General features: G+C 55.9%; 1 protein-coding gene across 1 annotated transcript in view; it reads right to left on the bottom strand.

Moving 5' to 3' along the window:
- SEC14L1 (SEC14 like lipid binding 1) overlaps positions 1-20,104 on the bottom strand; it is a 34,060-nt gene extending 13,956 nt beyond the window's left edge. Inside the window, exons 1-7 of the mRNA XM_079798021.1 lie at positions 19,948-20,104; positions 18,592-18,690; positions 17,483-17,575; positions 3,052-3,201; positions 2,814-2,945; positions 1,926-2,054; positions 687-921 (exon numbers count right to left, since the gene is read on the bottom strand). Coding sequence (XP_079654147.1) covers positions 687-921; positions 1,926-2,054; positions 2,814-2,945; positions 3,052-3,201; positions 17,483-17,545 — 709 coding nt within the window. The 5' untranslated portion in view covers positions 17,546-17,575; positions 18,592-18,690; positions 19,948-20,104. The remainder of the gene's footprint in view (positions 1-686; positions 922-1,925; positions 2,055-2,813; positions 2,946-3,051; positions 3,202-17,482; positions 17,576-18,591; positions 18,691-19,947) is intronic.
- Between the last annotated feature and the right edge of the window lie 5,120 nt (positions 20,105-25,224).

The following is a 25,224-nucleotide window of genomic DNA, read 5'->3' on the forward strand; positions in this document are numbered from 1 at the left end:
GCACAAGGGGCCAAACAGAGCCCCAAACCAGGGACACACCTGCCACCTGCTGAAGCAGCGAATGGCACAGTTGAGCTCAGAGAACGTAGAGAAAGGTAAAGATCAACATTTGACAAGGCTCCCAGAGGTAGAATTTTCTTGCGTTTTCTTATTTTACAACGGGCTTCACTCTGAGAAATGAAAAAGGTGTGTGTGGGGGGGGGGGGTGCGCGCACGCGCAGCCGCTGCTCTGCCGCCAGCCCTGCCACGGACAGCTGTGTGACCACGCCGGTTCCGCCGCGGCTCGTGCCCCGTGGAGCATTCCCTACCCACCAGGCGCAGGGTGAGAGGGATGCTCAGAGAGTGCTTAGAACAGTGCCCGGCACAGTGAGCACGAAGCGATGAGCACAGAGCTGTGTTAGAACCGTGAGGCGCTACCCTGCATCCACTGTGCGATCAGCTAACGTAAGCGGAAGACATTTCTGGTGTCAACCTCACTTAACCTTCCGCCCATTCCAGACAAGACTGAGGGTCATCTGAGAGAACAGCACCACGAAGAGCTGCATAAGCTGGAGGAAGGGGCCTGCGAGAGCTGCGTCTCTTCCTACGTGACGCCTAACGTCCTCCGGGAACTACGAGAGGCAGAGTCACCGGACAGGAAGCGACGGGCAGGGCCCTGGCTAGTGCCGCTCTCGGAAGGCACCCACCGTCGGGGGTCCCCGCGGCGGGCTCAGAGGCCCCGGTGGGGCTGCTGAGGGCCTCGCTGCTCAGCCCTTCCTTCTGCGCAGCCTCTGGGGCCACCGAGGCCAGCGACGCTGCTCGTTTCCTGCACGACGCGGCTGTCTCCGCCGAGGGCGCCAGGGGCGGCGGCGTCCAGCGGGGCACGAAGGTGATGCCCTCCTCCTCCAACTGGTGAAGGTAGTACTCGATTATTTCCTTTCCCTTTAAAACAAAACCAACGTAAGGTGAGCACGCATTCAACATTCAAATCGCTCATCCCTCACAGGCTTTTACACTAACCAAAACTGAACTGCTGCAGGATAAAGAGGGGAAGTCAAACGCCTGTGCGTTTTTGTTTTTCACATTTCACTTCCTCTTCTCCAAAGGTCTAGGAAGTGCTATCTAAAGAGACAGAATCTTCATGACTAATTAGAAGCACTGCTTTGCCGCACTTGGACACAATACGTGCTTTGTGTCTCAATCCAAATTCTTTCCAAAGCCCCAAATGAAACAAGCCTTCAAAAGCACTCAGAACCCCATACTGGCACAGTCCAAAACCAAACCTCCACAATAATGAACAGCAGCAAAAGAACGAGAAGGAGCCCCGGCCGGTGGGGCTCAGGGGATAGAGCGTCGGCCTGCAGACTGAAGGGTCCCGGGTTTGATCCCGGCCAAGGGCACAGGCCCAGGTTGCGGGCTTGATCCCCAGTGTGGGGGGTGCAGGAGGCAGCCGATCACAGATTCTCTCTCATCACTGATGTTTCTCTCTCTCTCTGAAATCAGTAACAGTAATGTTTCTTTAAAAACTATATTTTTAAAAAAAGAACGAGAAGGAAAGTTCTTCCATGCAGACGAGCCCACAACCCAAGGCTGGACCCCGAGCGCCTGGGAAGTGTCTCTTCCGGGTGCAGCAGATCCTGGCGGGCACTGGGGCCGCTGCTGGACGTGAGCACTCCTGCCTCACCCCAGCTCTCACCTTCCCGGCAAGTCCCAGCCCAGAGGCCACATGCTCCCCCTCACCTCACTGGCAGCCAGCATTCTAGGCACCCCAACCTACGCCTCCCACCCCAGGGATCTAAGGCACGGGGAAGGTCAGAGCAGTTCCCCCAAAGAAATGGCTGGGACCCCTGAGTACCCCATTCCCAGCCTCCCAGAAAGCCCGCCAGCACCAATCATCCCAGGGATGCCTGCCCCCGCTTTTCCATAAAACTCCAAGACAGACTCACCTTTTTAATGTTGCTGGTATATTGTTTCATTGCAATTTTCTCCACTGTACTTTCAAAACCAAAGAAAGACTTAATATCTAAACTTGCAGACTGTTCAAAACAGGTCCAATCTTCATTTTCAGGGTGAACCTTTAGGTTGAGAAAAAATTACATTAACTAACTGATAACTGAGAATATCATCTGTCTGCCCCTCAATCAACTAGTCAGCATAAGAAAAAACTTGTTTTACTAAATAATTATCATGAAAGTAGCAGATGGAAAAATTACAGAGAGGTTCAAAATCACGAAAAGACAAAATACTGTTTCTAAAATATTCAGGGCTGGCGTCATCAGGGAGGGCGGTCAGCAAAGGCTGGAGGAGGTGGGGGCGGGCTCTGCTGGCAGGGGAGCCCCGGGGCCAAGGTCCCTGCGAGGCCGCCTACGGCGCAGACGGCAGACAGAGCAGGGCTGTGCACGAGGCAGGTGGGCAGCAGAGGTCCGACCTCTGAGTGCCAAGCCGAGTCCCTGCTGGGTCTGTGCTGGGTCACGTGATCTGACACACTGTCGGCGGGTGGCTGGGGACTCAGGGCTGATTCTATAGGAGGGTGGGGAGGAGCGTGAGACCCAGGAGGTTATTCTAACGATCTGGGAGGGAAAGTTCTGGAAATGGTGGTCAGCGTGAAGCTGTAGGGCACTCAATGCACTCGGCGCCACTCGGGGGTCCCAGTGTCGTGCGTCTTCGTAGACATCTGAAGGCGGAGTGGGCCAGCACAGCACACTCACACACAGGCCGAGGCAGCACTGCCGCCTCCTCTGAGTAACCCACACCTGCCCCGCCGCCCCACCGCCAGAGGGCCAGCCTGACGGAGGCGCCCTGCCCAGGGTGCTGGGAAAGCCGGCGCTACTCACGGTGTAACAGCAGTGCTCCTTAATGATGACCCGGTTGGCGAACGTCTCGTTGTGGGCCTCAATGTGCAGAGTGCGCTCCCGGGAGTTGAGTGAGTTCTTCTGGACGAAATACACATAGTCAACGCCCGCAATCTTTAAGAGAAGCAGAGAGGGTGCGTTAGCGCCGCCCGGCGCAGCAGCAGCAGCAGCAGGGGTGCGCACGCTCCCCTCAGGGCTGGGGCCTCCGGGCCTCGGTCACCTTCTTCAGCAGCCGGGGGGCGTCTATGTCCAGTTTGCAGCGTCGTTCTATGATGTGAATGGCCCCGTCCTCGCTCCTGAACTCATTCACAGTGTCACTGTCCACAAACATCGGGATCAGCGGGCACGTGGGAAACCTCCTTTCGTAGGCCTGGGGGCGTTGGAGAAAGAGGGTGAGGAGGTGGCACAGAACGCTCCTGAGGAAAGCCTCTCTTCCTGGGGCATCGCGCGGCCGCGGCTTCCTGTCTCCAGCTCCCCCGAGAGGCACTCTCTGGGTTGGCTCTGCAGGGCCCAGAAGGCTCGACCCGGTAGAGGCCAATTCTCCCACGTGGACACAGAAATGTCACAAGATCCCTCCAAATCCCAGCCAGGTTCTTATCTGTAGCTCCCAAATCAACGGGAGGATGGCCGGACGCGGTCCTCAGGCTCACTGTCTAAGCCACAGCGAGGCAGACCGGTGGGGCTGGCAGAGACAGACACCCAGCTCAACGGACAGAGCGGACAGCCACAAACTAACCCGCACGGACAGGCCCGAATGACTCTGACAAAGGGGCACAGCCATCCGACGGAGGAGGACGAGCCTTCCCACAAACCACCGGAGGAGCGGCACCCGTAGGCGAGAAACGGGCCTCCACCGAAACCCCGTAAGATTGTAACCATCAACTCAAAATGGATCACAGGGTTCTGTGTGTGTGTGTGTGTGTGTGTGTGTGTGTTCTTCTTTTTTTTAAAAAATATATTTATTATTTAAGAGAGGAAGAAAGAGAGAGAGAGAAACATCAATGATGAGAGAGAATCATTGATAGGCTGCCTTCTGCACGTCCCCTACTGGGGATCAAGCCCGCAACCCAGGCATGTGCCCTTGACCAGAATCGAACCTGGGACCCTTCGCTCTATCCACTGAGCCAAACCGGTCAGGGCTGTTTTTGTTTTTAATCCTCACCCAAGGATATTTTCCCACTGATCTTTTAGAGAGGGTAGAAGAGAGAGGGAAAGACAGAGAGAAACATCAATGTGAGGGCCCAGGGCTGAAGAGGAGCCTGCAACCAAGGTATGTGCCCTTGACCGGAATCGAACCCGGGATCCTTTGGTCCTTAGGCTGACGCTCTATCCACTGAGCCAAACCGGCTAGGGCAAAATGGATCACAGATTGAAACATTCTTGTAACATTCTTGAAATGACCAAATTATAGGAACAGAGAACATACTGGTGGCTGCCAGGGTGAAGGCGGGAGAGGAGGGCGGGGGTGTGACTGTAGCAGGCGGCAGGGGCACACGTGGGAGGGCTGTGTGTCCTGATGGCAGCCACGCCAATGCCCTGGTTGTGAAGATGCGCCGAGCTTCTCCGGATGCCTCCACGGGGGTGGGGAAAGAGCGCGGCCGCTCCATCTTCCTGCTTGTGAACAATGCTAGCGTGCTGTCAACCTACAATTATCTTGGAACAAACTACTTAGTTAAAGGAAGACTTGCTATATATATAATTCATCCGAACTCCTAGGTACCGGACCAGTTTACTCGGCGCCACCGTGCAGGCCACGGAACGACCACGCACAGGTTTCCAGCAGCCAGCAACCTGGCTGCTTACCTGAAGCTCCCCTACGTCACACCGTCTGCGCCGCAGAGCCCACGCCGCAGCCGCCCCGAGGCGCCCTGTCCCTCTCACGCCTCCTACCCCCGCATCGCAAGAGCGGCCCTCGTTTCCAAATGTCTCCTTTTCCACCAATTCTCTGCGATGTCACCAGGTCGTTTCCTAACCATGCTCAGGTTTAGGAAATCCAGAAAAGGCCAAACACAGCAGCTCTCCCAGGAGGGACGTGGCAGAGGGAGAAATGTCCTCTGGCGTCTCCTCTTCAAGGAACGTGACTTTGAGAGAGAGAACGCTGTGGCCTGTGCTCAGCCTGTGTGTGCAACACAGCAAGGGTTCCACTCTGCAAACAAGACGGGCCTCCGCCCCTGCCCCCGGGAGCTGCCTGCTGGTAACTCGCTGCCTCCCACCTTCTTCGCCCACTCGCCGTCTTTCAAAAGGGGTTCTGAACCTGCAGTTTGGGAGCTTGGCAACAGTGCCTTCAGTTTGTTCGTCAACCTCTGAATGCAACTCTGACATTAAAAGCTCGTACTGTGCGAAAGAAAACCATATTTTAGCGAAGACATTTTAACTTGAGAATTAATGAGCTTAATATTGCATCCTGCCAGGAAAACCCATATAAAAGAAACTCCATTTAAAGAACCTTCCTTTAAATTGAACTACATTCCCATCCAATTTAGCCAACCAGCTAAGCCGGCTGATTTCCATATACCCACTTGGATATCTATGGCTCAAGACCTCGGGGCCATCACTGGGTGCTGGGCGCTGCCGAGGGCCTGCTGAGGAAAGGCGTCCTCCCGGGGCCCTGGGGAGCGGGGGAGGGGACTGTCCTGGTGGAGGAACCTGAGCAAAACCGAACAGAGCAAAGCGGGCGAGCTCCAGGGAAGCCGCCCAGACCGTCCAAGGACGCGGCTTACCGGGATGCTGGCCCAGCCGAAGCCGCTCCATGAACAGCTTCGGGCACCGGGGTCCGCTGCGGAAACACAGAGCATGTGCGCCCCGAGGCTCAATCTAGATGCTAGAGTGACGGCCCCCCGGGGACCAGGCCCTGGCGCTCAGGTTACCCCCATTCAGTGCTCCGTGGGCTCGATCCCACCTCCTCTCAGAGAAACTTCGATGCGGTCCACTCCTAAACTGAGGTCCCAATTCATGCTATTTTTGAACAAATGTGTTCATGAGCTATTTATAAAAATTAAAATGTGTAAATCTGAGCCCTTTAAAGGAACAGTTATAATCCAGTTAGTCATGGTAAGCCTTATTCATCCCCATACCTCCTGACAACCCGTCAGACCGGCCATGTGCACCAGCACGAGACCAGGAGCAAACAGGCCTTCGGGTTCCAGGCAGACCCCGAGGCCCGCCGGCGCGATGGGAGAGGCTGACGGCGCGTCTAGAGCAGCTCCTTCAGACGGGCAGGCACGCCCCACGGGCCAGCGGGCCTCCTCCGCCAAGGCCTCGCGGTGACCTCAGACCCGCCAGGCGCCGTGCCCTCAGGCTGCTTGTCTGGAAGACAATCGCTGGTGACACGTCTGCCTGGTGGGAGGAAGCTGCCTGAGCACTGCCCCGGGCTGCTCCACGCCGAGGTTCCCACACTTCAGCCCTCGGTGCCGTGTTCAGGGTGCGCCAGGGCCACAGAAATGGACTTTATGTTACACTGAGGTGCCGGCACTCTGAAAAGCACCTGCGTCCGCAGTGACCCGCTGAGACAGTAAGACCCCTGAGCTGGGGGGTGCGTGCTGTCTCGGCATCATCCGTGAGGACGTGCCCCTCTGGGCACTGATGTCCCGTTCCCTGGTGCCCACTCACCCTCAAGTGCTGCTGCACAGCGACACCCAAGCCCAGCTGCACAAACACAGGATCCCCGCCCCCGACCCCCGGCACACAGCGACGCATCGGGGCAGTGGCACGGAGCGGGGGCTGCACGGGGTCGGCAATGCCGAGTGCCACCGTGTTTCCTCCAGCTCCGCGGGGCTCGGGCGCCTCGGGACGCAGCGCTCTACACGGTGCACCGGAACCCAGAAACCCTCTGCCTAAGCTGCATCCTTCAACCCTCCGCAAGTGCCCAGCCACCCCATGCACTCCGCTGGCACCCTTCCTGCTAGACCCAAGGGGCCGGCGTTCAGGAGCTGCCGACCTCTGCATGAGGCCTTTACAAACCCGAGCGGCGGGGGAACGTCTTCTGTAAGCGAAGGGCCAGCCGGCGAGCATTTTCTGCTTTGTGGCCGGATCACGTCTGCCTTCACAGGACAGGGGCAGCCCCAGAAACCCCGTGAGCCAACGAGAAAGCTGGGCCTGCCCGCTAGCACCGTCTTCGTGCACACGGACACGTGAACTGCACACACTTCACTCATGACTGCCTGAATGTCCCCAACCATCCCGACGGAAAGGCCGCTTCACCCCGAGCCCAACCCAGGCAGCAGGCACGGTGTGTCCTCTCCTGAGCCAACAGATGAGCCGCAACCGGTTCCACGGAATTATTTCCTCACAGAAATGCAAGTTATTTTAGATGCCAACCAGTCAAAACTGTGAGGCACAAAACCCTTAAATGAAACAGAAAGAATCACACAGCCCACAGACTGTCACTGAATATATTTGTATTTAACGAAACTGTTCTCCATTATACAGCAGGGACCCCACCAATGCACCTCTTAGACACAAACTGGGCCGTGGACATGCACCCCAAAAGGAAGTGGGGAGGAGGGGACGAGAGCTTGACGGCAAGCAGGGAGGAGAGCGCCCACTCTTCCACTCAGCGAGCAGATGGCTCCTGCGCCATCGCGTCTAAACTGGCAGCTATTTAAATTTAGTTAAAGGAACAATTAAAATTCCGTTCCGGAGCGTCACTGGCCACACTTCAAGTTCAAAAGGGGGCTCTGATATTCTCGACTGGCTCCCAAGGAATAACTTGGTTCTGTAACCAACATTCTGACCCGACAGCCACACACGGTCGTCCTAACTCCTGTCCTCACTCCTGTCCTCAGAAGAACGTCGCGGGCCTGGCTGCGGGGCAGATGCCCTGAACATAGCTTAAGATAAATTCTTCTAAAACCCAGAGTCGCTGATCCTTCCGGATAAACTAATTACACGGCAGGAGTTTCAAGTCTGTTTTAGCCACAGGCTCTGCTGTTTAAAACCTTCTGTCTATATGCAGAATAGAAGGCTGCACCCGGTTAGAAACTTCCGGCCAAGTAAACCTGTAAAATAGCAAGCAGGCTCCGAGCTCCCCGCGACCTACAGCTAACTTCCGGGTAAGCACGTGTTACGTTCCCAAGGCAGCTGGAAGACCTTCTGGCGGCAGCAGGGCCACCATCAGGCCACAGGCCCCCCACTCTGCCTCTGGGACCCCCCCACCCCAACTCCCTTCCTACTCAACTCTCCCCCAACTTCATCTACTTAACTATCCCTGTCTTGGTTCTAACATTCACAGATCTAGGTTTGTTCTCTGCCTGGAATATAACGTTAGTCACTGCTTTTCTTTCCTTTTTTTCCTGACAGCCTGAAAAGTACCTCTTTATTTTCTGGTTTACACGTATTAATACAGATTTAAAATAAATTATAGGCTTTACTCGATTCTAACAAATCCAAAATCTTAGAAAAGTACTACGAAATAAGAAAAGTATTACCTTTTTAAAAATGGCAATGTTTTCTGCTTCAATATATATAAATGAACATATCATAGTATGTCCGGCCAACAGAACGCTCGTTAGCAATACAATGTAATGAACTATTTATTCATGCACACATGAGTGAATCCAAGATAACTATGGTGAATCAAAAAGATTAGGCAAAGAAAAAAAAGTATATGATTCTATTTCTATAAAATTCTAGGAGAAACTAACGTATACCAACAGCCAATCAATGGTTGCCTGGGGGCAGAGGTATGTTGAGAGGGGGTAGGAAAAAGCACAAGGCAGCATTTTGGGGGTGGCCCGGGCCAGTGTGAATCAGTGGTTAGAACACCAGCCTACGTACTGATTCCGGTCAAGGGCACATACTTGGGTTGCAGGTTTGATCCCTGGGGCACGTGCGGGAGGCAACCAATCGATGTGTCTCTCTCATATCGATGTTTCTTTCTCTCTCTCTCTCCCTCTTCCTCTCCCTCTCCCTACCCTCTGCCTCCCTTCCACCGTCTCCAAAAATCAATGGAAAAAATATCCTCAGGTGAGGATTAAAAACAACGAAGTGGCCACTGTTCCATGTTGCACATGGACGTCTCAGAGGTGAAAGGGGCAAGTGCTGGGTAGAGACGCTGCCAGCGAACAGCCAGGGGCGAGGCGGCGACGCAGAAACAGCGACGAGGACCTTCCTAACGCGGACAGCTTTAGAAAGGAAAACGTTTCATTTCATCTTTTCTACTCTACTTGGAAAATGCACCCCAAAAATGCATGTGTTCACCAGACGAAAGTGATAATTATATTCCCTGTAGCCCTAAAAACACAAGATGAGGCTTTGTTGGAAACCGGTTATTTTGTTTATTATTAGCAACTTTTAAAAAAAGGAAGTGGTTGTAAATAATATCATGCAGGTCTCTTTCCTTCTAGAAGGAAAGGAAAAGAAGGTAAAGACAGAAATGGCCTTGTTTCAATGGGGGCATGAAGAGTAAACTGTCCCTTTGTAACAGGAAGGAAACACAGAAACCATGGCCTGGCTGTTATGTAACTGCCGCCTGGGAGCAGACCACATGCCCTGCAGGTAGCTGCCAGCCGGAAGGCTGCTGGGTGAGCGTGGGGGGGGGGGGGGGGGAGGGGAATGACGAGGCGTCCTGGGAAAAGGTTAGGTTACAGGCAGCCCTGCCAGGCTCGGTGCGAACCTTTTCCACAGAAGAGGAAACAATGCACTCGGAAGGGGAAGAGCTCACGTCAGGAAACGAATCAATCGCTCAGCTCCGTCCTGGTCAGAAAGGATGTCAACACCAGCCTGGTTCCCACAGTGCTGGGGGCGCAGCCTCTGTTCCCAGGACAAAGCCGCTCCGTGATCCCGTCCAGTTCTCACCAGGGCTGCGGCCGCACACCCGGCCAGTTCCAGCTCCTCCGGCTTCCCTCGTGCCTCCCTCCCCCCCAGTGCCAGCGTTCCCCAGCGCGGTCATAGTCCGCCCCTCCGCCACGGCCTCCCCCCGACCCCCCGCGTCCTGGAGCCCTGTCACTTAGGCCAGTGGTCGGCAAGCCGCGGCTCACGAGCCACATGTGGCTCTTTGGCCGCTTGAGTGTGGCTCTTCCACAAAATGCCACGGCCTGGGCGAGTCTATTTTGAAGAAGTGGCGTTAGAAGAAGTTTAAGTTTAAAAAATGTGGCTCTCCAAAGAAATGTCAGTCGTTGTGCTGTTGATATTTGGCTCTGTGACTAATGAGTTTGCCGACCACCGACTTAGGCTAAGACCCAGCCCGGTGCAGAGCAGCGCCACGGGAGAGCCTGCGCATCAACAGGCCTCGACCTGAATGCCAGGGCCACCACCACCCACTCGTGGGCCACCGAGGATGGAGTCTGGGGAAGTCTACTCCCCGCAGGGCACCAGGTCAGCGATCAGGGGCAGGGAGGCGGGAGACAACGGGGCGAGTTTGGAAGGACTGCAGCGGGCCTGCCGGAGCTAGGGAAGCCCGGGCTGGGTGCTGCTGGCTGCCTGGCACGAGCCGGGTTTGTCTGGAGGTGGGCGGCTGCGGATGGGCTGTGCAGACCCCCGGGCAGCTCAGGGCTGTGGGACCCGGGCAGTCTGCACCGAGAGCAGGTGAGGCAGCCAGGCGAGGCCGGTCCCTGGCCAGCCGCTGAAGCCTGTCTCCTCACCTGTCAGCAGCTAAGCAGGTCCTGGAGATGTCAGGGACAGCGTGTGACCAGTGAGCAATTCTGTACCGTGCATCCACTGTCAAGTTGCTAAGAGAGTAACAGTAACTTAAAAGTTATCATCACAAAAAAATAAAAGTTATCATCACAAGAAAAAAAAAGTGTAAGTCCGTGGGGTGATGGATGTTAACTACATCTGTGGCGCTCATTTCACATGTCAACGCATCACGCGGCACACGTCACACTGATCCGACGTGGTCTGGGGACTGTATCGGGACAGTGGGGGGGAGAAGCCTGCCCAGAGCCAGTGTGATGGGAAACGGGACACGGGCTCAGCAGCGCTCCAGGGACGCTCGCCCTGCTCCTCAGACCTTCAGACGTTCTCGAAGGTTTCCTAACCGGTGGCTCCTCAGCAGGACCCGTCACCAGGGTCCCGGCCACCAGGCCTCCCACTGGACTGCACGCTGGCGAGAGCAGAGCCCACGGAGGTGGCGGCTGCCCCTGCACTGGGCCCAGCCCAGCCCAGTCCTCCCGGAGGCGGGGCTCCGAAGGCAGAACCTGTCAGAACCATCTCCAGCCCAGTGGCACCGGCCCTGATCGGCCACCTGTGTACATGGCTAACGCTCTCAAATCCAGCTGCTTTCAAAGTTCTAAACTGTTGAAGACAGGATACAGCTGTATTTGCAAAGTACTCTCAAAGCTCCTTCATGGAAAACAGCAGGACCCGGAGAACGGGAAACACAGCGAGGCTTCTCCCCGCCTTTCCACTGTGGGCGACAGAGCAGGCAGAAGGCCGCACCGTTACTCCCACAGATCTGTCAGACCCAGGGGTGGAAAGAGACACCCCTCTTCTCAGCCTCCCCATCCAAACTCAATGACAGCACCTTAAGACTATCACTCCTGACTCGCTGGAAGGAGGGATGCCCATTACAACAGCCGAGCCAACCAGCCGCTCAAGAGAAGCAGAGACAGTAACACAAGAACCTTTATCTCTCCCCTGACCTCTGGTTGGGTTTCAAACAAAACCCGATCTGAGGGCCTGGCTGACTGGGGTTAATCAAAGCAAGCAAAATCTCTAACGCGGAGAAACTGCTCATTCAGCCTGCAGGCGGACCAACTCCTTTCAAAAGAGCACAGGTTCCGTGACCTTCAGTGTCGACCAGTTGTTTTTATTATAATGTTACTCAAATGTGTACGAAGTCGGAGAAACCCGTACAATGGTCAAACCAACCAGCGGCACACATTCAACGGGAAGGATGGCCTCGTGGCCGACGACCGGTCCTCACCTTGAAGAGGAGCTGATGGGCCGGCGCAGCGGCTTCCACCGGCAGGCCCAGGCCCGAGGCGGCTGCTGACTCCCCGCCCATCGCTCCTCTGTTTAAACCTTTGTCTGTCCGCTCCCCGTGCAAGTCACTTAGCCTATACTTGGCTCCAGCACACCTTTTACATACTAATTCCACCTCCACTCTTCCCGCATTTGCTTTCAAACATTCAAGTAGTATCATTTGGCCGAAACCAGTTGGGCTCAGTGGATAGAGCGTCCGTCTGCGGACTGAAAGGTCCCAGGTTCGATTCCGGTCAAGGGCATGTACATTGGTTGCGGGCACATCCCCGGTAGGGGGTGTGCAAGGGGCAGCTGGTCGATGTTTCTCTCTCATCGATGTTTCTAGCTCTCTGTCCCTCTCCTATCCTCTCTGTAAAACATCAATAAAATATATTAAAAAAAAAAAAAATAGAAAGAAAAAAAAAAAGTAGTATCATTTGGTGCCCAAAAAATAAACATACACACAAACCTCAGACTGACAGAATCCAGCTATCTCCATGTGTCTATGTATTTTTTAATGTTTTTATTGATTTCAGAGAGGAAGGGAGAGGGAGAGAGAAACATCAATGATGAGAGAGAACCAATGATCAGCTGCCTCCTGCACGCCCCCTACGGGGGTTCAAGCCCGCAACCCGGGCATGTGCCCTGATAGGAATCAAACCTGGGACTCTTCAGTCCACAGGTCGATGCTCTAACCACTGAGCAAAACCGGCCAGGGCTCTATGTATTTTTTCAATGGTCAAAATAAAAGCATTAATTCATCCCTGTCAGAGAATTCAAGGACGCTAGCTGGAAAAACTAGAAGTACCCACATCTCTAAGTAGATCCTGATACTTAAGATATCTTATTTCTGTCAATAAGCCTGGAAGGTCAAATGTTTCACTGGCCAGTTTCTTAAAGCCCCAGGCAAACAAGAGCGCCTGCAGTACTATGAAAGGTCTCTCTTCTCATCGTTTTTCACGGGCTTAATTGTGTCTTTAAAGCAATCACGTGACTGACTCATGCTCCAATGGGATCCACAATAAGCCCCGATGTTCCATGCGATTTTCTGTCTAATGAAGAGCAAACTTTGTGTGACAACAAGCAGCAGCTCCGCACTCACTGCGGCCCCGGAGGACGGCGAGAGCATCTTCCTTCCGGAGTGGGAAGATAAGCTGCCACTGCAGCAGAGCACGTGGTGTCCGGGAGGCCCAGCTGTCAGCCCCGCAGCTGCCATGTGTTTGCCCACACACAGGATGGAAGGAGCGATGGAGTAGTATCTGGCGTCGTGAGCCAGAATAAAAACTGCATCGTCAGTGGGCTGCGAGCAGGAGCTGGTGGAACCCATCAGGGAGGTATCTCTCACGTCCTACTGATCCCCCGCCTCACACACGCCCGTCCCGCACAGGCCCTGACGCGTCTGCCTCTCCTTCCTGTGCCCCAGGCCCGCCCTCTGCGTCCAGCGGCCACCACCAGCTCATGCTCTGCCTGCTCTCAGACGCTGCTCTTTCTTTGTTAAGAAACTAGCAGCATGGCAATCATGATATGTAAATTAAAGACATCTTTGACTGCATGGAACAAGATACAGTGAGTGGATTCCTCAGGAACTTGCCTTTTAGATCTGGAATCTATCAAATATAAAAGACAAAAAATAAACCTAAAGAGGTATGCCATTATTTTTGGTTGACATTATAGTTAAAACTGTACAATATACATAATGGCCCCAAAGTGGGAGCAACCCAAGTGTCCACTGATGGATGAGTAAACAAAATGTAGTCCATACGCAAAATAAATTATTCAGCCTCAAGAAGGAAATTCTGACACGCGCTCCCCCATCAACAGTGATGGCATCGTGCGAAGTGAAGGAAGCAGGTCACAAAGGGCAAATGCTGTCTGATTCCGCTCCCGAGGGAACAGCCACGTCACAGCCAGAGACCAGGCAGAAAGGGGCCGGGCCGGGGAGGGGACTTAGTTTCTTGGGGACATTCTGAGGCTCCCTCAGTCTGTACTCAAATCTATTTCTGAGGGCTCCTATGTGCTCAGGATGAAAAGCAAGATGGTTGGATTCTCACCATCAAGACGGCTGCCCGCGGGGAAGCCAGAGGCCCAGCGACCGGGCGCGGCAGAATGAGCAGCGAGGTGACAGTGAGCAGCGGAGCACAGCGCTGGAACTCCAGCCAGAAGGGGACCGGCCAGTTGCTGCAGCAGTCAGACAGACAGTGAGCAAGAGGGAAGGGATCCCGCAGGCTGGTGGGCAGGCACGGAGGCCATGAGAAATCATGTGAACTGCGGACACTGCCCGGACCCACAGAGCGAGGTGTGGAGCGGGTGTGGGGCCTCCATGCGCCCTGGAGCAATAGCGACAGGAGGGGGCAGACGGGGAGGGCTCTGGGGACCACACTCAAGAACCTGAACTTCCTGAAGGTGAGGTGCAGCCACCTAAGAATTTTAAACTAGCGAGTGGCACGTTCAGATTGACAGTGAGCGCGCCTGGGGCAGCAGCCAGGAAAGAATGGGCGGTGGGAATGGGCGTCCAGGGCTGGGACTCGGTGTGCATGGTGGACGCTGCGCACAGCCCGGCAGGAGGTCCTGGAGTGCAGACGGCAGGCTTCGGACCGGAGCGGGGCGGGGCCCCAGCACATCTCAGGATGCATACAGCACCCATCTCAGGTGGAGCGATAATGACACATAAAGACTTTTCTGAAAAATAAGGGCTAGCAGCACTAACGTCAAATTGTACCGCTCGAGAATTATGATGCATCATATGCGTTGTCACATGTAAAATTATTCCAGGAGAAATAAACAAGCTGTCTGCTTCTCTCTTGTACAGTTAAAAACCAAGAAGCACCGATAATAACAGTGGCCACCAAGACCTCCTCTTCAGTGAACTTGAGTGGAGCCTCCCAGCCAGCCCCACAGCCCCACCGGGCCCTGGAGGACGGCGACGCACAAAGCACTGCCTGCCCAGCACCGCGGGCCTCACAGCCCCAGGCCGGCGCCCCACGCCTTCCGGCAGGTGCTCCAGAGGCCTCCTCATCAGACCTGCCAATAAACGAACTCCGTGAAGTGCTTTCCGCATAAATAGCAGGACTGGCAAGGTGGGTTAAACAGCAACTATAAATAAGAGACCCAGCTTCACTGGGGATGAAATATTTTATACCCTATTTGCAACTCAGAATTGCACAGGAAAATGAAACAAACAAAATAAAACGAGAAAGAAACGAGCAAAAAGGCACGCTTTCTTGCGGCCGTTTAATCAGCTGCACACGGGCAAATAGTCTTTCTGCTTATTGAACCTATAAAAGTCCATCACTTAACCTACTATTATGGCACCTGTCAACAGGGTTTTGCATAATTTATAAAGGTGTTAGGAAAAAAGCCAGGGATCTCTGAGAAGAAAAGAAACTCCACTAACAAGTGAAAGGACAACACTGCCTACGCTGAGGCTCAGAAGGAAGCGTGAGAGACCTCAGCGGCAGGGAGGGGTGGGGCAGGAAGACTAAGACTCCCAGACCGCCCTGGCCCTGAGCTCAGTGGTTGGGGCATCAGCCCGCAGACTGGAGGGTCTTGGGTTCAATTCCAGTCAGGGGCGCATGCAGGAGGCAACCGATCATTGATGATGTGTCTCTCACATGGTGTTTCTCCCTCTGTCTCTCCCCTCCCCCCTTCCACTCTCTCTAGAAAATCCATAGAAAAAATATCATTGGGTGAAGATTAAAAAAAAAAAAAAGATTCCCAGAGACAGATGGGGAAAGGCAAACACTGAAGACAGGAAGGAGGTATCCAAAGAAAGGGGAGGGCAGGCGACAGCGCTGAGTGGCACACCAGCGCAGAGAAGACTCGGCGTCTGTGCTTCCAACTTTGCATGATCTGTGAAATCAGGCTGGACAGAGAGGTAGGGCACGGAGGACCTTGAAGAAAAAGCAAAGGCGTTCAGAGGTGGTGCCAGCTCACAGATCGCTTGAACAGAGGGCTGACCAACGGAAACAGTGTCTGCACCAGAATGCAGGATGACCCACAGGACGGAAGATGGAAGAAGTATCGAGTGAACTGGGTCCCTGCCGAGGTCCAGGGGAGGATGACCAGGTCAAGTCTCACTAGAATCTGAACTAGGAAGCATGACAAGAAATGGCCACTCGGGAACTGGAAGAATGCAGCAAGAAACGCCACAGCACTGCACGGGGCCGCAGGGTTTGACCAGCTGACAAAGCACATGGCTGACACCAGGGGAGGGCACACAGGAGTGGGCAGAGCAGCCAGCTGGTGGAGGGGAGGCTCGGGCACACAGAGGCCCACCACGGGTGCAGTTCCAGGCAGAGTGTTGCTGAGGCCCCAGCACTGCAGGAACTCCCTCCCAGCTCGCATTCCTGCATTTCTGCACCATTCCTATCACCAGCCTAACAATCCTCTCCCCCTCCCCCTCCTCCTCCTCCTCCTCCAGCTCCCTGGAGTGGGTCTTTGCTCTTACAACCAACCAAACGCTAAACCAGCACACAGACTGTGCAAGCAGGAAGCAAGCTGTTCAATAAGCGGCTGCCATGAACACGGAACAGCCCTGGCACTGGAGGGCAATAGGGAGCTGAAACCACCACCAGAAAAGAAACAAACAGCCTCGCACCTGGCGGAGGGGCCCAAGGGAACTTCCTGGGGGAGCGGATGGGCGCAAAGGGTCTGATCCTGGCAGAGGGGTGGCCACTCTCTTGTCAAAACTGATCAAACTGCACCTACCAGCGACCACTCCCGCCAAGTAAATGATACCTCACTCCCTAACCCTAATTACTCCCTGGAGAGGGCTTGAATTTTTGCTTTGTTTTTCAAAACTGGATCAATCTGGATAAACCTCACGGACAATGCAGAGCAGAGGGGCTTAAACACCTGAGTTCCGATGTGTATAGAACAGAAAGAGAACGCCCAGCCACACGCTTGAAGTGGGGGAGGGGGGTTTGAGAGGGGCCCAGTGGGGCTTATCAGGGGGCTGGTATGCTGTGGCTCCTGACCTTGGTTCAAGCTGACACCTTCCTCGGGGCACATGTTGGGGCCAGAAGCATTTCCTGTGCGAATGTTAGACCTTAACAGTCCACTGAAGAGCAGGGCAGCAACACCCTGAGGTCATCAGAAAGCACTGGAATCGGTCAGGTTTTCTCTGAAAGCGCTGGAAACGGTCGGGGTTTTCTCTAAAAGCACTGGAAACGGTCGGGGGGTTTTGCATCTAGTGAAATGCTTATTCTCAGCCAAACTCTTCAGGTAAATAACCAAGACTAGTAACCCCACTGTTGGAATTCTCATACAACTCATAAACTTGATATTAGGGGCAAACACTAATCCAGCAGAGTAACCAGAATAATGCCAATTAAACTCCATCGTATGGCGCTCGGCTGTGGGTAAAGGAATTCACCCGTGACCACAGCGCTCTTCCGAAAGGGCGGCGGAGGGGGAAACGCTCTCCGGACCCTCGTTCCACTTTAACAAACTGAGAACGGAGCAAAACCCAGAGGAAGAAGCGTTCAGTGAGAACCCACTTCTGTGTTTTCAAAGGGAGAACCAACTCAAATTCAGAGGGGCGTGTTTGAAAAACAAACGTGCAGATTTTGATTTCCAGAGACTTAAGAGTTTAAAAACATTTCACAGAATCTAGATACAGCTCATAAGCATAAAACACACAGTACAAAGGGAGCCATGGAGACACACAACAAATCAGTGTATAGATCATCAACTCCAAATACCGAAAAGACGGACGAAACCAAAGAGGAAACTGACAAGGTAATACTCACAGCCATAATTAACTCAAAGGGGTGTTTGTACACCCTCACGGGGGACTGGTATTTTTGCACCATGATTGTAATGTAACTGCAATCTTCTCACTCCTGCAAAACACAAACGTGAAAAATAACCAGGATGGGGAAAAGACAGCCTGCATTTTGCACGTCACACTACACTCTCAGGGTAGGAAGGAACCTAACTCCATGCACACAAAAATCAAAGGGGGCAGGCAGCCGAGGCAGGGGAAGGTGATGGACAGCAGGAGAGGGTGAGGGCAGCCCGAGTGCAATGAGGGGAACAGCCTGGCCTGAGCCTGAAGGACTCTCTGTAGCTGCCTTGCTGGGCCTTCCCAGGCAGCCCCGGGGTATCCTTCCCAGCTGTGAAATGTTACTACCTGATCACTCTGAGAGCAACACAAACAGCTCCCGAATCGCTTTCTCCCAGACAACTTCTACTAGAAGCCAAATAAAAATGGTGGCACTTGAAGATATTAAGTGCAGGGCCACACAGAAAATTAAAAGTGAGGAACAAAGTGGGGGGCGGGGTGAGAAAAATACCACTGTTATCTCAAATTATGGAATACTCCTCAAAAGCTGGCTTCAGCCTGGCCAGTGTGGCACAGTGGTTGAGCATGGACTCATGAACCAGGAGGTCACACTTTGATTCCTGGTCAGGGCACATGCCTGGGTTGTGGGCTCCATCCCCAGGAGGGGGCGTGCAGGAGGCAGCCCATCGATGATTCTCTCTCCTCATTGGGGTTTTTATCCTTCTCTTCCTCTCCCTTCCTCTCTCTGAAATCCATAAAAACATATTCTAAAAAAAAAAAAAAAAAAAAGCTAGCTTCGAAGGAAACTAGTCCACCCCCCCTTTGGAAGTGCACAGACGCCATTTCCAACACCTGTCTTCCAACAGCAGCGACGCCCAGGACTCAGGCCACAGGCTCCCCGGAAGCGCCCGGCCTCAAACAGCTGTCATCTCGGTCAGCAATCAATTAAATGCTGGCGCTTCCTTCACCGGGCAAGGAACTCACACTCCCGTCCCAGCCCCCAGGGGTTTTTCTGAAAACACACTGTACGCCCCTATGTACACGTGGGAAAGAAAATAAACCCAAAGAGCCTACCTGCCCTGCAGAGGATAATCATTAAGGTGTTGTTTTCCGCTGAGTATGGTGAGAGGATCCTCAAAAGTAGACGTGGAATAGCCTCCCAGAGCCCGAAGTCTAGATGCAAACAACAATAAAAAATTAAAAAAACACCCACAATTACAGCCAGACCGCGCTGGAGGGCTCCTGTCCGCAGCCTCACAGCGAAGCAGGTCTGGGCTTCCCCCTCAGCATCCCTCTCCCAGGAGGAGGTCACGGTGGGTGGGAAAGGGCGCTGGCTCCGGGTGTGACAGCCTGAAAACGGCTCCAGATGAACGACGGGTGACCTCAGGCGAGTCACGTGACTCCCCTCGGACCCGGTTCACCTCGGCAAGAGGAGATTTCGGGTGAGATAATCTTGAAAGATTTCCAGTTCTACAATCATGGGACTCGGAGCCAAACTCCTGGGTCTCCGCCACACTCGGCTGGAAGCGTCGTTTCTCTCTCGATTCGGGGACCCGCAGGTCCTGGCGCGCTGGGACCGGGTTCTGTTTAGCGGGTGCACAGCAGGGGATTCCAGAATCTTCTTAAAATTGAACCGGGGAAGTTAGTTTAGGGTACCTCCGGGTAAGGAGGAGGCGGGATAAAAAGCGGTGAGGGCGGGGGAGGGGGGAGAAAAAGCAGAGTGCTCGGTCGAGGCGCCGTGACATCCACTCAGGACCCACTGCCCCGCAGGACCCGCAGTGACCACGCCGAGGAGCCGGCCACCTCCCAGGCTCCTGCCCGGTCCCAGCCTCGGATGCTCTGGTCCCGGGAACGTCCTACGTGGGGATCCGGAGTGACCCCGGCCACGGGGCAGCCAGGCCCGGGGCAGCCTCTATTGCATGACAATTGGTCCTTAAACACTAGCCAATGGCCAGACCCAGTGCGTCCGTCCGTCCGTCCGTCCCGAGCAGGCTCGCAGGGCGGCCGGGCCCCGGGGTCACCGGGCAGGAGGTGCAGCGCGGCGGGAGGCTCCGGCGGGCGCCCGAGCCCCGGCCGACCCGGGGAGGTGCGCCAGGCACGGGCTCGGCCCCCCAGGCACGGGCTCGGCCCCCAGACTCCACTGCCCGCAAAGAGGGGTGGCCAGTGGGCAGGCTGGCGGGGTGGGGGCGGGGAGGGAGCGACCGGTACGGGAACGGCGGCGAGGGCCGAGGGGGTAGCGGGCCCGGGACGGGAGGAGGGCCGGCTCGGGGCCGAGGGGGACCGGGGGGGCTAAGAGGAGCCGAGGGCCCGGGCCGAGGGGAGCTGAGGGGAGTCGAGGGGGCCGGCAAGGGCGGGCCGGGCGCGGAGGCGGCCGCCGGGAGAGGCCGCGCCGGGGGCGCTCTCGGACCCGCTGCAGCGGCGCGTGCCTACCTCTGTCAGAAGGGCCGGGCCCAGGACGCGGGGCGGCGGGAGGCGCTCATCCCGGCGGCTCCGCGACGCCGTCGCTGCTCCACTGCCCGCGGCCGGAGCTCCGCCACCGGTTCCGGGGAGTGGGCGGGAGCGGGCGGGGCGTGGCGCGGCTCCAGTGGTTGTTACGGGTGACGGGGCGGGCGGGGCCGAGCGGCCGGAAGCGGCGCGCGTGCGCGGACGCGGCCGAGGCGGGGAGGCGGGCGTAGCCGCGGTTGCTAGGGAGGGGGTGGGGACCAGCGCGGCCGGGCCGAGTGCGCAGGCGCCAACTCCGGGCCGGCGGGCGTGGGAGGAGCTCCGAGCGGGGTCGGCTCCGAAGTTCGGCTGGTCTCGCCGCGGGACGCTGACTCCGCCCAGTTTACGTCGTGGGGGCGGGGCCAGGGTGAGGGGCGGGGCGAAACACCCGAGTGGGGGTTGCGGGCTCTGGCCGCGAGCAGTTCCGCTGAATCGGGACAGGGAAGTCTGCAGGGTTCCAGAAAGGCTGGGGCCCGGGCTCGCCTGCCTGCGCTGAGCCCCTGCCCCCCGACGGCCCGAGTCGCCGGTGCCCTCGCGCTTCCTCATTTTTTGTGGACGGCTCAGAAGCAGCAGGCGTCCCCTGCGGTGCCCTGACCACATTCTCGCCGATGAAGCAAACAGCCTGGGCTGGGGAGGAGCTGGGTGGGACCCAGCAGCAACCTGTCCACACGTCCAGGCTGTGGGATGGAACTGAGGCGAGAGCCAGGGTCTGCCCTTCCGGGGAGATGAGGGCTGCATTTCGGCAACACAAGTGTGATACATCCTGTGACATTTAGGGGTCCTGAGGAGGAGCTAATGACTCGAGAGGGACACCACAGATGCCCACCCACACAGCAGAGCTGGGTCTATAACCAACGTGCAATTTCTCCACCAATGTCACTGCTGCTCCGTTCTCATTAGTCACCCTGGGCGGCTGTACATTGGATGCTGCTGCTGCACAGGATGTTTTTGGAACTGTTCTGGAATTTCCTTCAGGGACACTTTACCAGCCTCACAAGAAAATCAGTCATGACTGGATCACACCTTTTCAACCCAAACCACCATTTTCCAGCTTGATCACTCACCCTGCTCACCAGCCAGCGTGGGCCTGGCTTTGGCCTGTTGGTAACATCACCTCCACCTTCAAAAGATGCTGTCAGAAAGAGGCACCCCAAGATCCATGAACCAGGAGTCAACAGTAGCCACCTACCCAATGGTCTTGCCCAAAGCTGAGCTGATCTGATAAGACACTGGATGCAACCTGCAATTTACAGGGGAGAGAGAGACAGAGGAGCGTGCCAGACGAAACCATGGGCAGCCAGCCAGGAAGGGCCGTGGAAAACTACAGGACTCACATGTTCTTGACCAAGTGAATTCCAAAGGAGGAGCAACAGGGATGGGGACGTTCACTGAGCCACACACTTAAGGTTCATATGCTTTTTTCTGTGTTTACTTCAATTAAAAATGTTAAAGAAAAACAGATCTGAGACATCAACCAATAGGTGAACTTTTATTCCTACCTTGATTTTAACAAATAAAATAGTACAAAAATTATGCATTTTTTTAATTATGCAAAATTTTAAATGCTATTTGATCACACTAATAAATTACTATGAATATTTTAGGTGGGCTAATATTTTTTTTCAAGAAGCCTTATCTTTTGGATAAACTGAAATATTTCTGAGTAAAAAAACGTGATCTCTAGGACTAGCTTCCAAGTAATCCAAATGGGAAAAGGAAGGAGTAAAGGCCTAGCTCAGTGGTCGGCAAACTCATTAGTCAACAGAGCCAGATATCAACAGCACAACGATTGAAATTTCTTTTGAGAGCCAAATTTTTTAAACTTAAACTTCTTCTAATGCCACTTCTTCAAAATAGACTCGCCCAGGCTGTGGTATTTTGTGGAAGAGCCACACTCAAGGGGCCAAAGAGCCGCATGTGGCTTGCGAGCCGCAGTTTGCCGACCACGGGCCTAGATGAACTAAGATCTGTCCTAAGTTGATGGTTGTGCGTTATATCATTCTGTCCGCTTTTGTATATGTTAGAAATTATCCACAATAAAACGTTTTTCACAAAAAAGGTGGTTTGTCACCCACTGAGGACGGGAAATCAAGATGTAGTTACAAAAAGAGGTTTTTGAACATGTCTCAAGCAATAGCCGTATCATGGAGATACGGGAGCAGAGTCGCTCGGTGGATAATTGAAAGAAGCACTCGTTTAGATGTATTCGTGAGGGTGTGTTTGATTGTTTCTGAGATAGTTTGATGGGGGGGTGTCCGAACTCCACAAGAAACTACTGCGCACCGTACTGCGCAGGGCATAACAACGGGGAGTACGGTACGGGGGGGGGGGGGGGGGGGGGAGTGGACAGGGCACGGGGTCAACGTGGTCTGCCAGTGACCAAAACCCCAAAGGACACGTGTCCCTCTCGCGGGGAGGAAGTCCGGGCTGGGGTGGTGGCTCATGATCACTGTGCACTGCCCACTCCCCCAAAGACCCGCGGAACCCCCGCCGATGCCCAAGCGCGGGGCCGAACCAGCTGCAGCGGGGAGAGCACCACCGCCCGCCGCCCGCCGCAGACACTCTGCCGGGTCAGCGGGGGCAGGTCCCGGTGGACCTTCCGGGTGTGGGGGTCGCAGCTCAGCCGTCCAAGGCGGGTCTCTCAAGGCTGGGGTCGAAGGGCAGCCCAGTTGCGCTGCAGCAGTGTGGGCCGGGTGGGCGCAGCCTCGAATACCTGAGTCTTGATGAGTGAGAACGGCTGTTTGATACCCAGGCTGTTTGCCCACGTGAGCAGGCTGTTATCCCGAGAGGGGAGTGCTGGCCTAGATGAGCCAGACGTTATTTTTCACCATTTCCTGAGGCAAACAGTGAAGCTATTTATTGGTTTACAGTCTGACCTTCCTGACCAAGCACTTCCTAGGTACACAGCGAGGCGTGCTGACACAGGAGGCTGAGAGCTCAGTCCTGATGGTTAGGCTGCGTGGACACAGGGAGCCCGAAGCCTCATCACGTGGACGCAGGGAGCCCGAAGCCTCATCACGTGGACGCAGGGAGCCCTTAGCCTCATCACGTGGACGCAGGGAGCCCGAAGCCTCATCACGTGGACACAGGGAGCCCGAAGCCTCACCACGTGGACGCAGGGAGCCCGAAGCCTCATCACGTGGACGCAGGGAGCCCGAAGCCTCATCACGTGGACGCAGGGAGCCCGAAGCCTCACCACGTGGACGCAGGGAGCCCGAAGCCTCACCACGTGGACGCAGGGAGACCGAAGCCTCATCACGTGGACGCAGGGAGCCCGAAGCCTCGTGGCCAGGGACAGAGGCTCCTGTGCCCGGCTGCTTGGCGTTACCAGTGTATCCTCTGCCTCCAGCCAGCAAGCCAGAGGAAAGGGGAGGAGCAAGCATTGTCCTTCCCCATGCCCTTCCTTGGTGTGTGTGTGAGTGTGTGAGTGTGAGTGTGTGAGTGTGCAGTAGTGTGTGAGTGTGAGTGTGCTATAGTGTGTGAGTGTGAGTGTGAGCGTGCAGTAGTGTATATGTGACAGCCAGGGCAGAGGGCGACGGGCTCAGCCATGCCCTAGCAGAGCTAATGCCGTGTGGCCGTGTCTCCAACAGCTGCCGGTCTGCAGACGGGCTCTCCCCGCAGCCCCACCACTTGGCGCGGTTTCACCTGTAAGCGTCTCCCGTCTGTTGTTGCCTCTCCCTCGGCAGGTGGAAGCCCTGACCGGTGCTACACACAAGCCACGCTTTCCGGGTGCCCCTGGGATGCAGACCGGAGACTGGCCGGGCCTGGCACCCACAGTGAGACACCCTGGGGCCCTGGGGCGGCTCAGCGGAGGCCCCACCGGCAGCCGAGCCCAAAGCTGCGGCCCGGGGTCGCCGCTGGCCGCAGTCAGGATGCGGGAGCAGCAGTGCGCTCCCGCCGGGCCCGGCCTCGTGGCCGCTCGGGCCCCCCCTCAGGATTAAGCTGGGGACACGCTCCGGTCCCCCAACCACATCTCCTCCCGGGCTCTGAGTGCCATGAGGAGTCATCGCCAGCAAAGGTGGGAGTTGGTGACGCCCAGAGGACTGAGGGAGGGAGGGAGGGAGGAAAGACATCAGGAGGCCAGTGGCGCCGGAGGTGACACTTTGCCTGCAGAGCCCGCCTCTCCCCAACAGCCAGAGGAACGGAGGGGAGCAGGGAGGGGCACCTGCAGTCATCCCAGCCCGGGAGCTGCAGGCCCAGAAGCCAGGGCCGCCAGCGGCACCACCCAGGCCTCCCCACCCGCGAACGTCCCATCTCAGGCCAGGAGGCCACGCTGCCCGAGGGCCTCCCTCCCCCGGGCCCGCTTCCCCCGCAGGCAGAATTCTCTCCCAAAAGCACAAACCCACGCTCACCCCTTCCCTGGGGAACTACACCGCAGGAGGTAGACAGAATCTCCCAGGCCGCCCGCCCGCCCGAGGCAGCTTTAACTCTCCTCCCCAGCTTTCCTTCGTCACAAAGATCTTCTTTTCCTCTCCACGTTATCTGCTCCTGTACTCATTCCACTGTCAGCTCAGCAAACACTCGCTCAGCCCCTTCATTCGGAGCGTGGGAGGACACCTGGTATAAAAGTAGATTTTCGCCCCGGCTGGCGTGGTCCAGTGGTTAGAGCATCGGCCCACATACCAGGGGGTTGCAGGTTTGATTCCCAGTCCAGGGCAAGTACCTGGGTTGCAGGTCTGATCCCTGCCTCCCTCCCAGGGCGGCCTCTGTTGGGGACTGCGCTCATGCCCAGGCGTGCCCGGCGGCGGTCCTCGGGACATTAGCTGGGGTGCTACTGCTCCTAGCAATAAGCCACCTCTCTGGCGAACAACCAAGAGCCTGCGCGACCTGGTCCACACCCGCAGGGTCACAGGCACACCTCTGAACCTGACCTGGCAGGGAGAGGGGGCTTCCCACCCCCCAGGCTCAGGAGGCACCCACACTGATGTGCTAATGTCCTGGGGCTGCCGTAACCAACTGCACAAACTGGACAGCTTAACCAAGAAACGGTTCTCTCCCAGGTCTGGAGGCCAGAGGTTCTAGAGGCCAAGTCCAGGTGTGGGCAGGGCTACACTCCCTCCTGAGGCTCGAGGGGGGGGGGTCCTTCCTGCCTCTCCCAGCTTCTGGGGGCTCCAGGCACCCCTTGCCTCAGGCTGCATCCCTCCAGTCTGAGCGGGTGCCGTGGTGAGAGCCCATCGCCCACCAGCACAGAGCCGAGCGGAATGCCCAGGTGGCACCCTGCATTCT

This window comes from Cnephaeus nilssonii (assembly GCF_951640355.1).
Source record: "Cnephaeus nilssonii genome assembly, chromosome: 19".
In the NCBI taxonomy this organism is placed as follows: Eukaryota; Metazoa; Chordata; class Mammalia; order Chiroptera; family Vespertilionidae; genus Cnephaeus; species Cnephaeus nilssonii.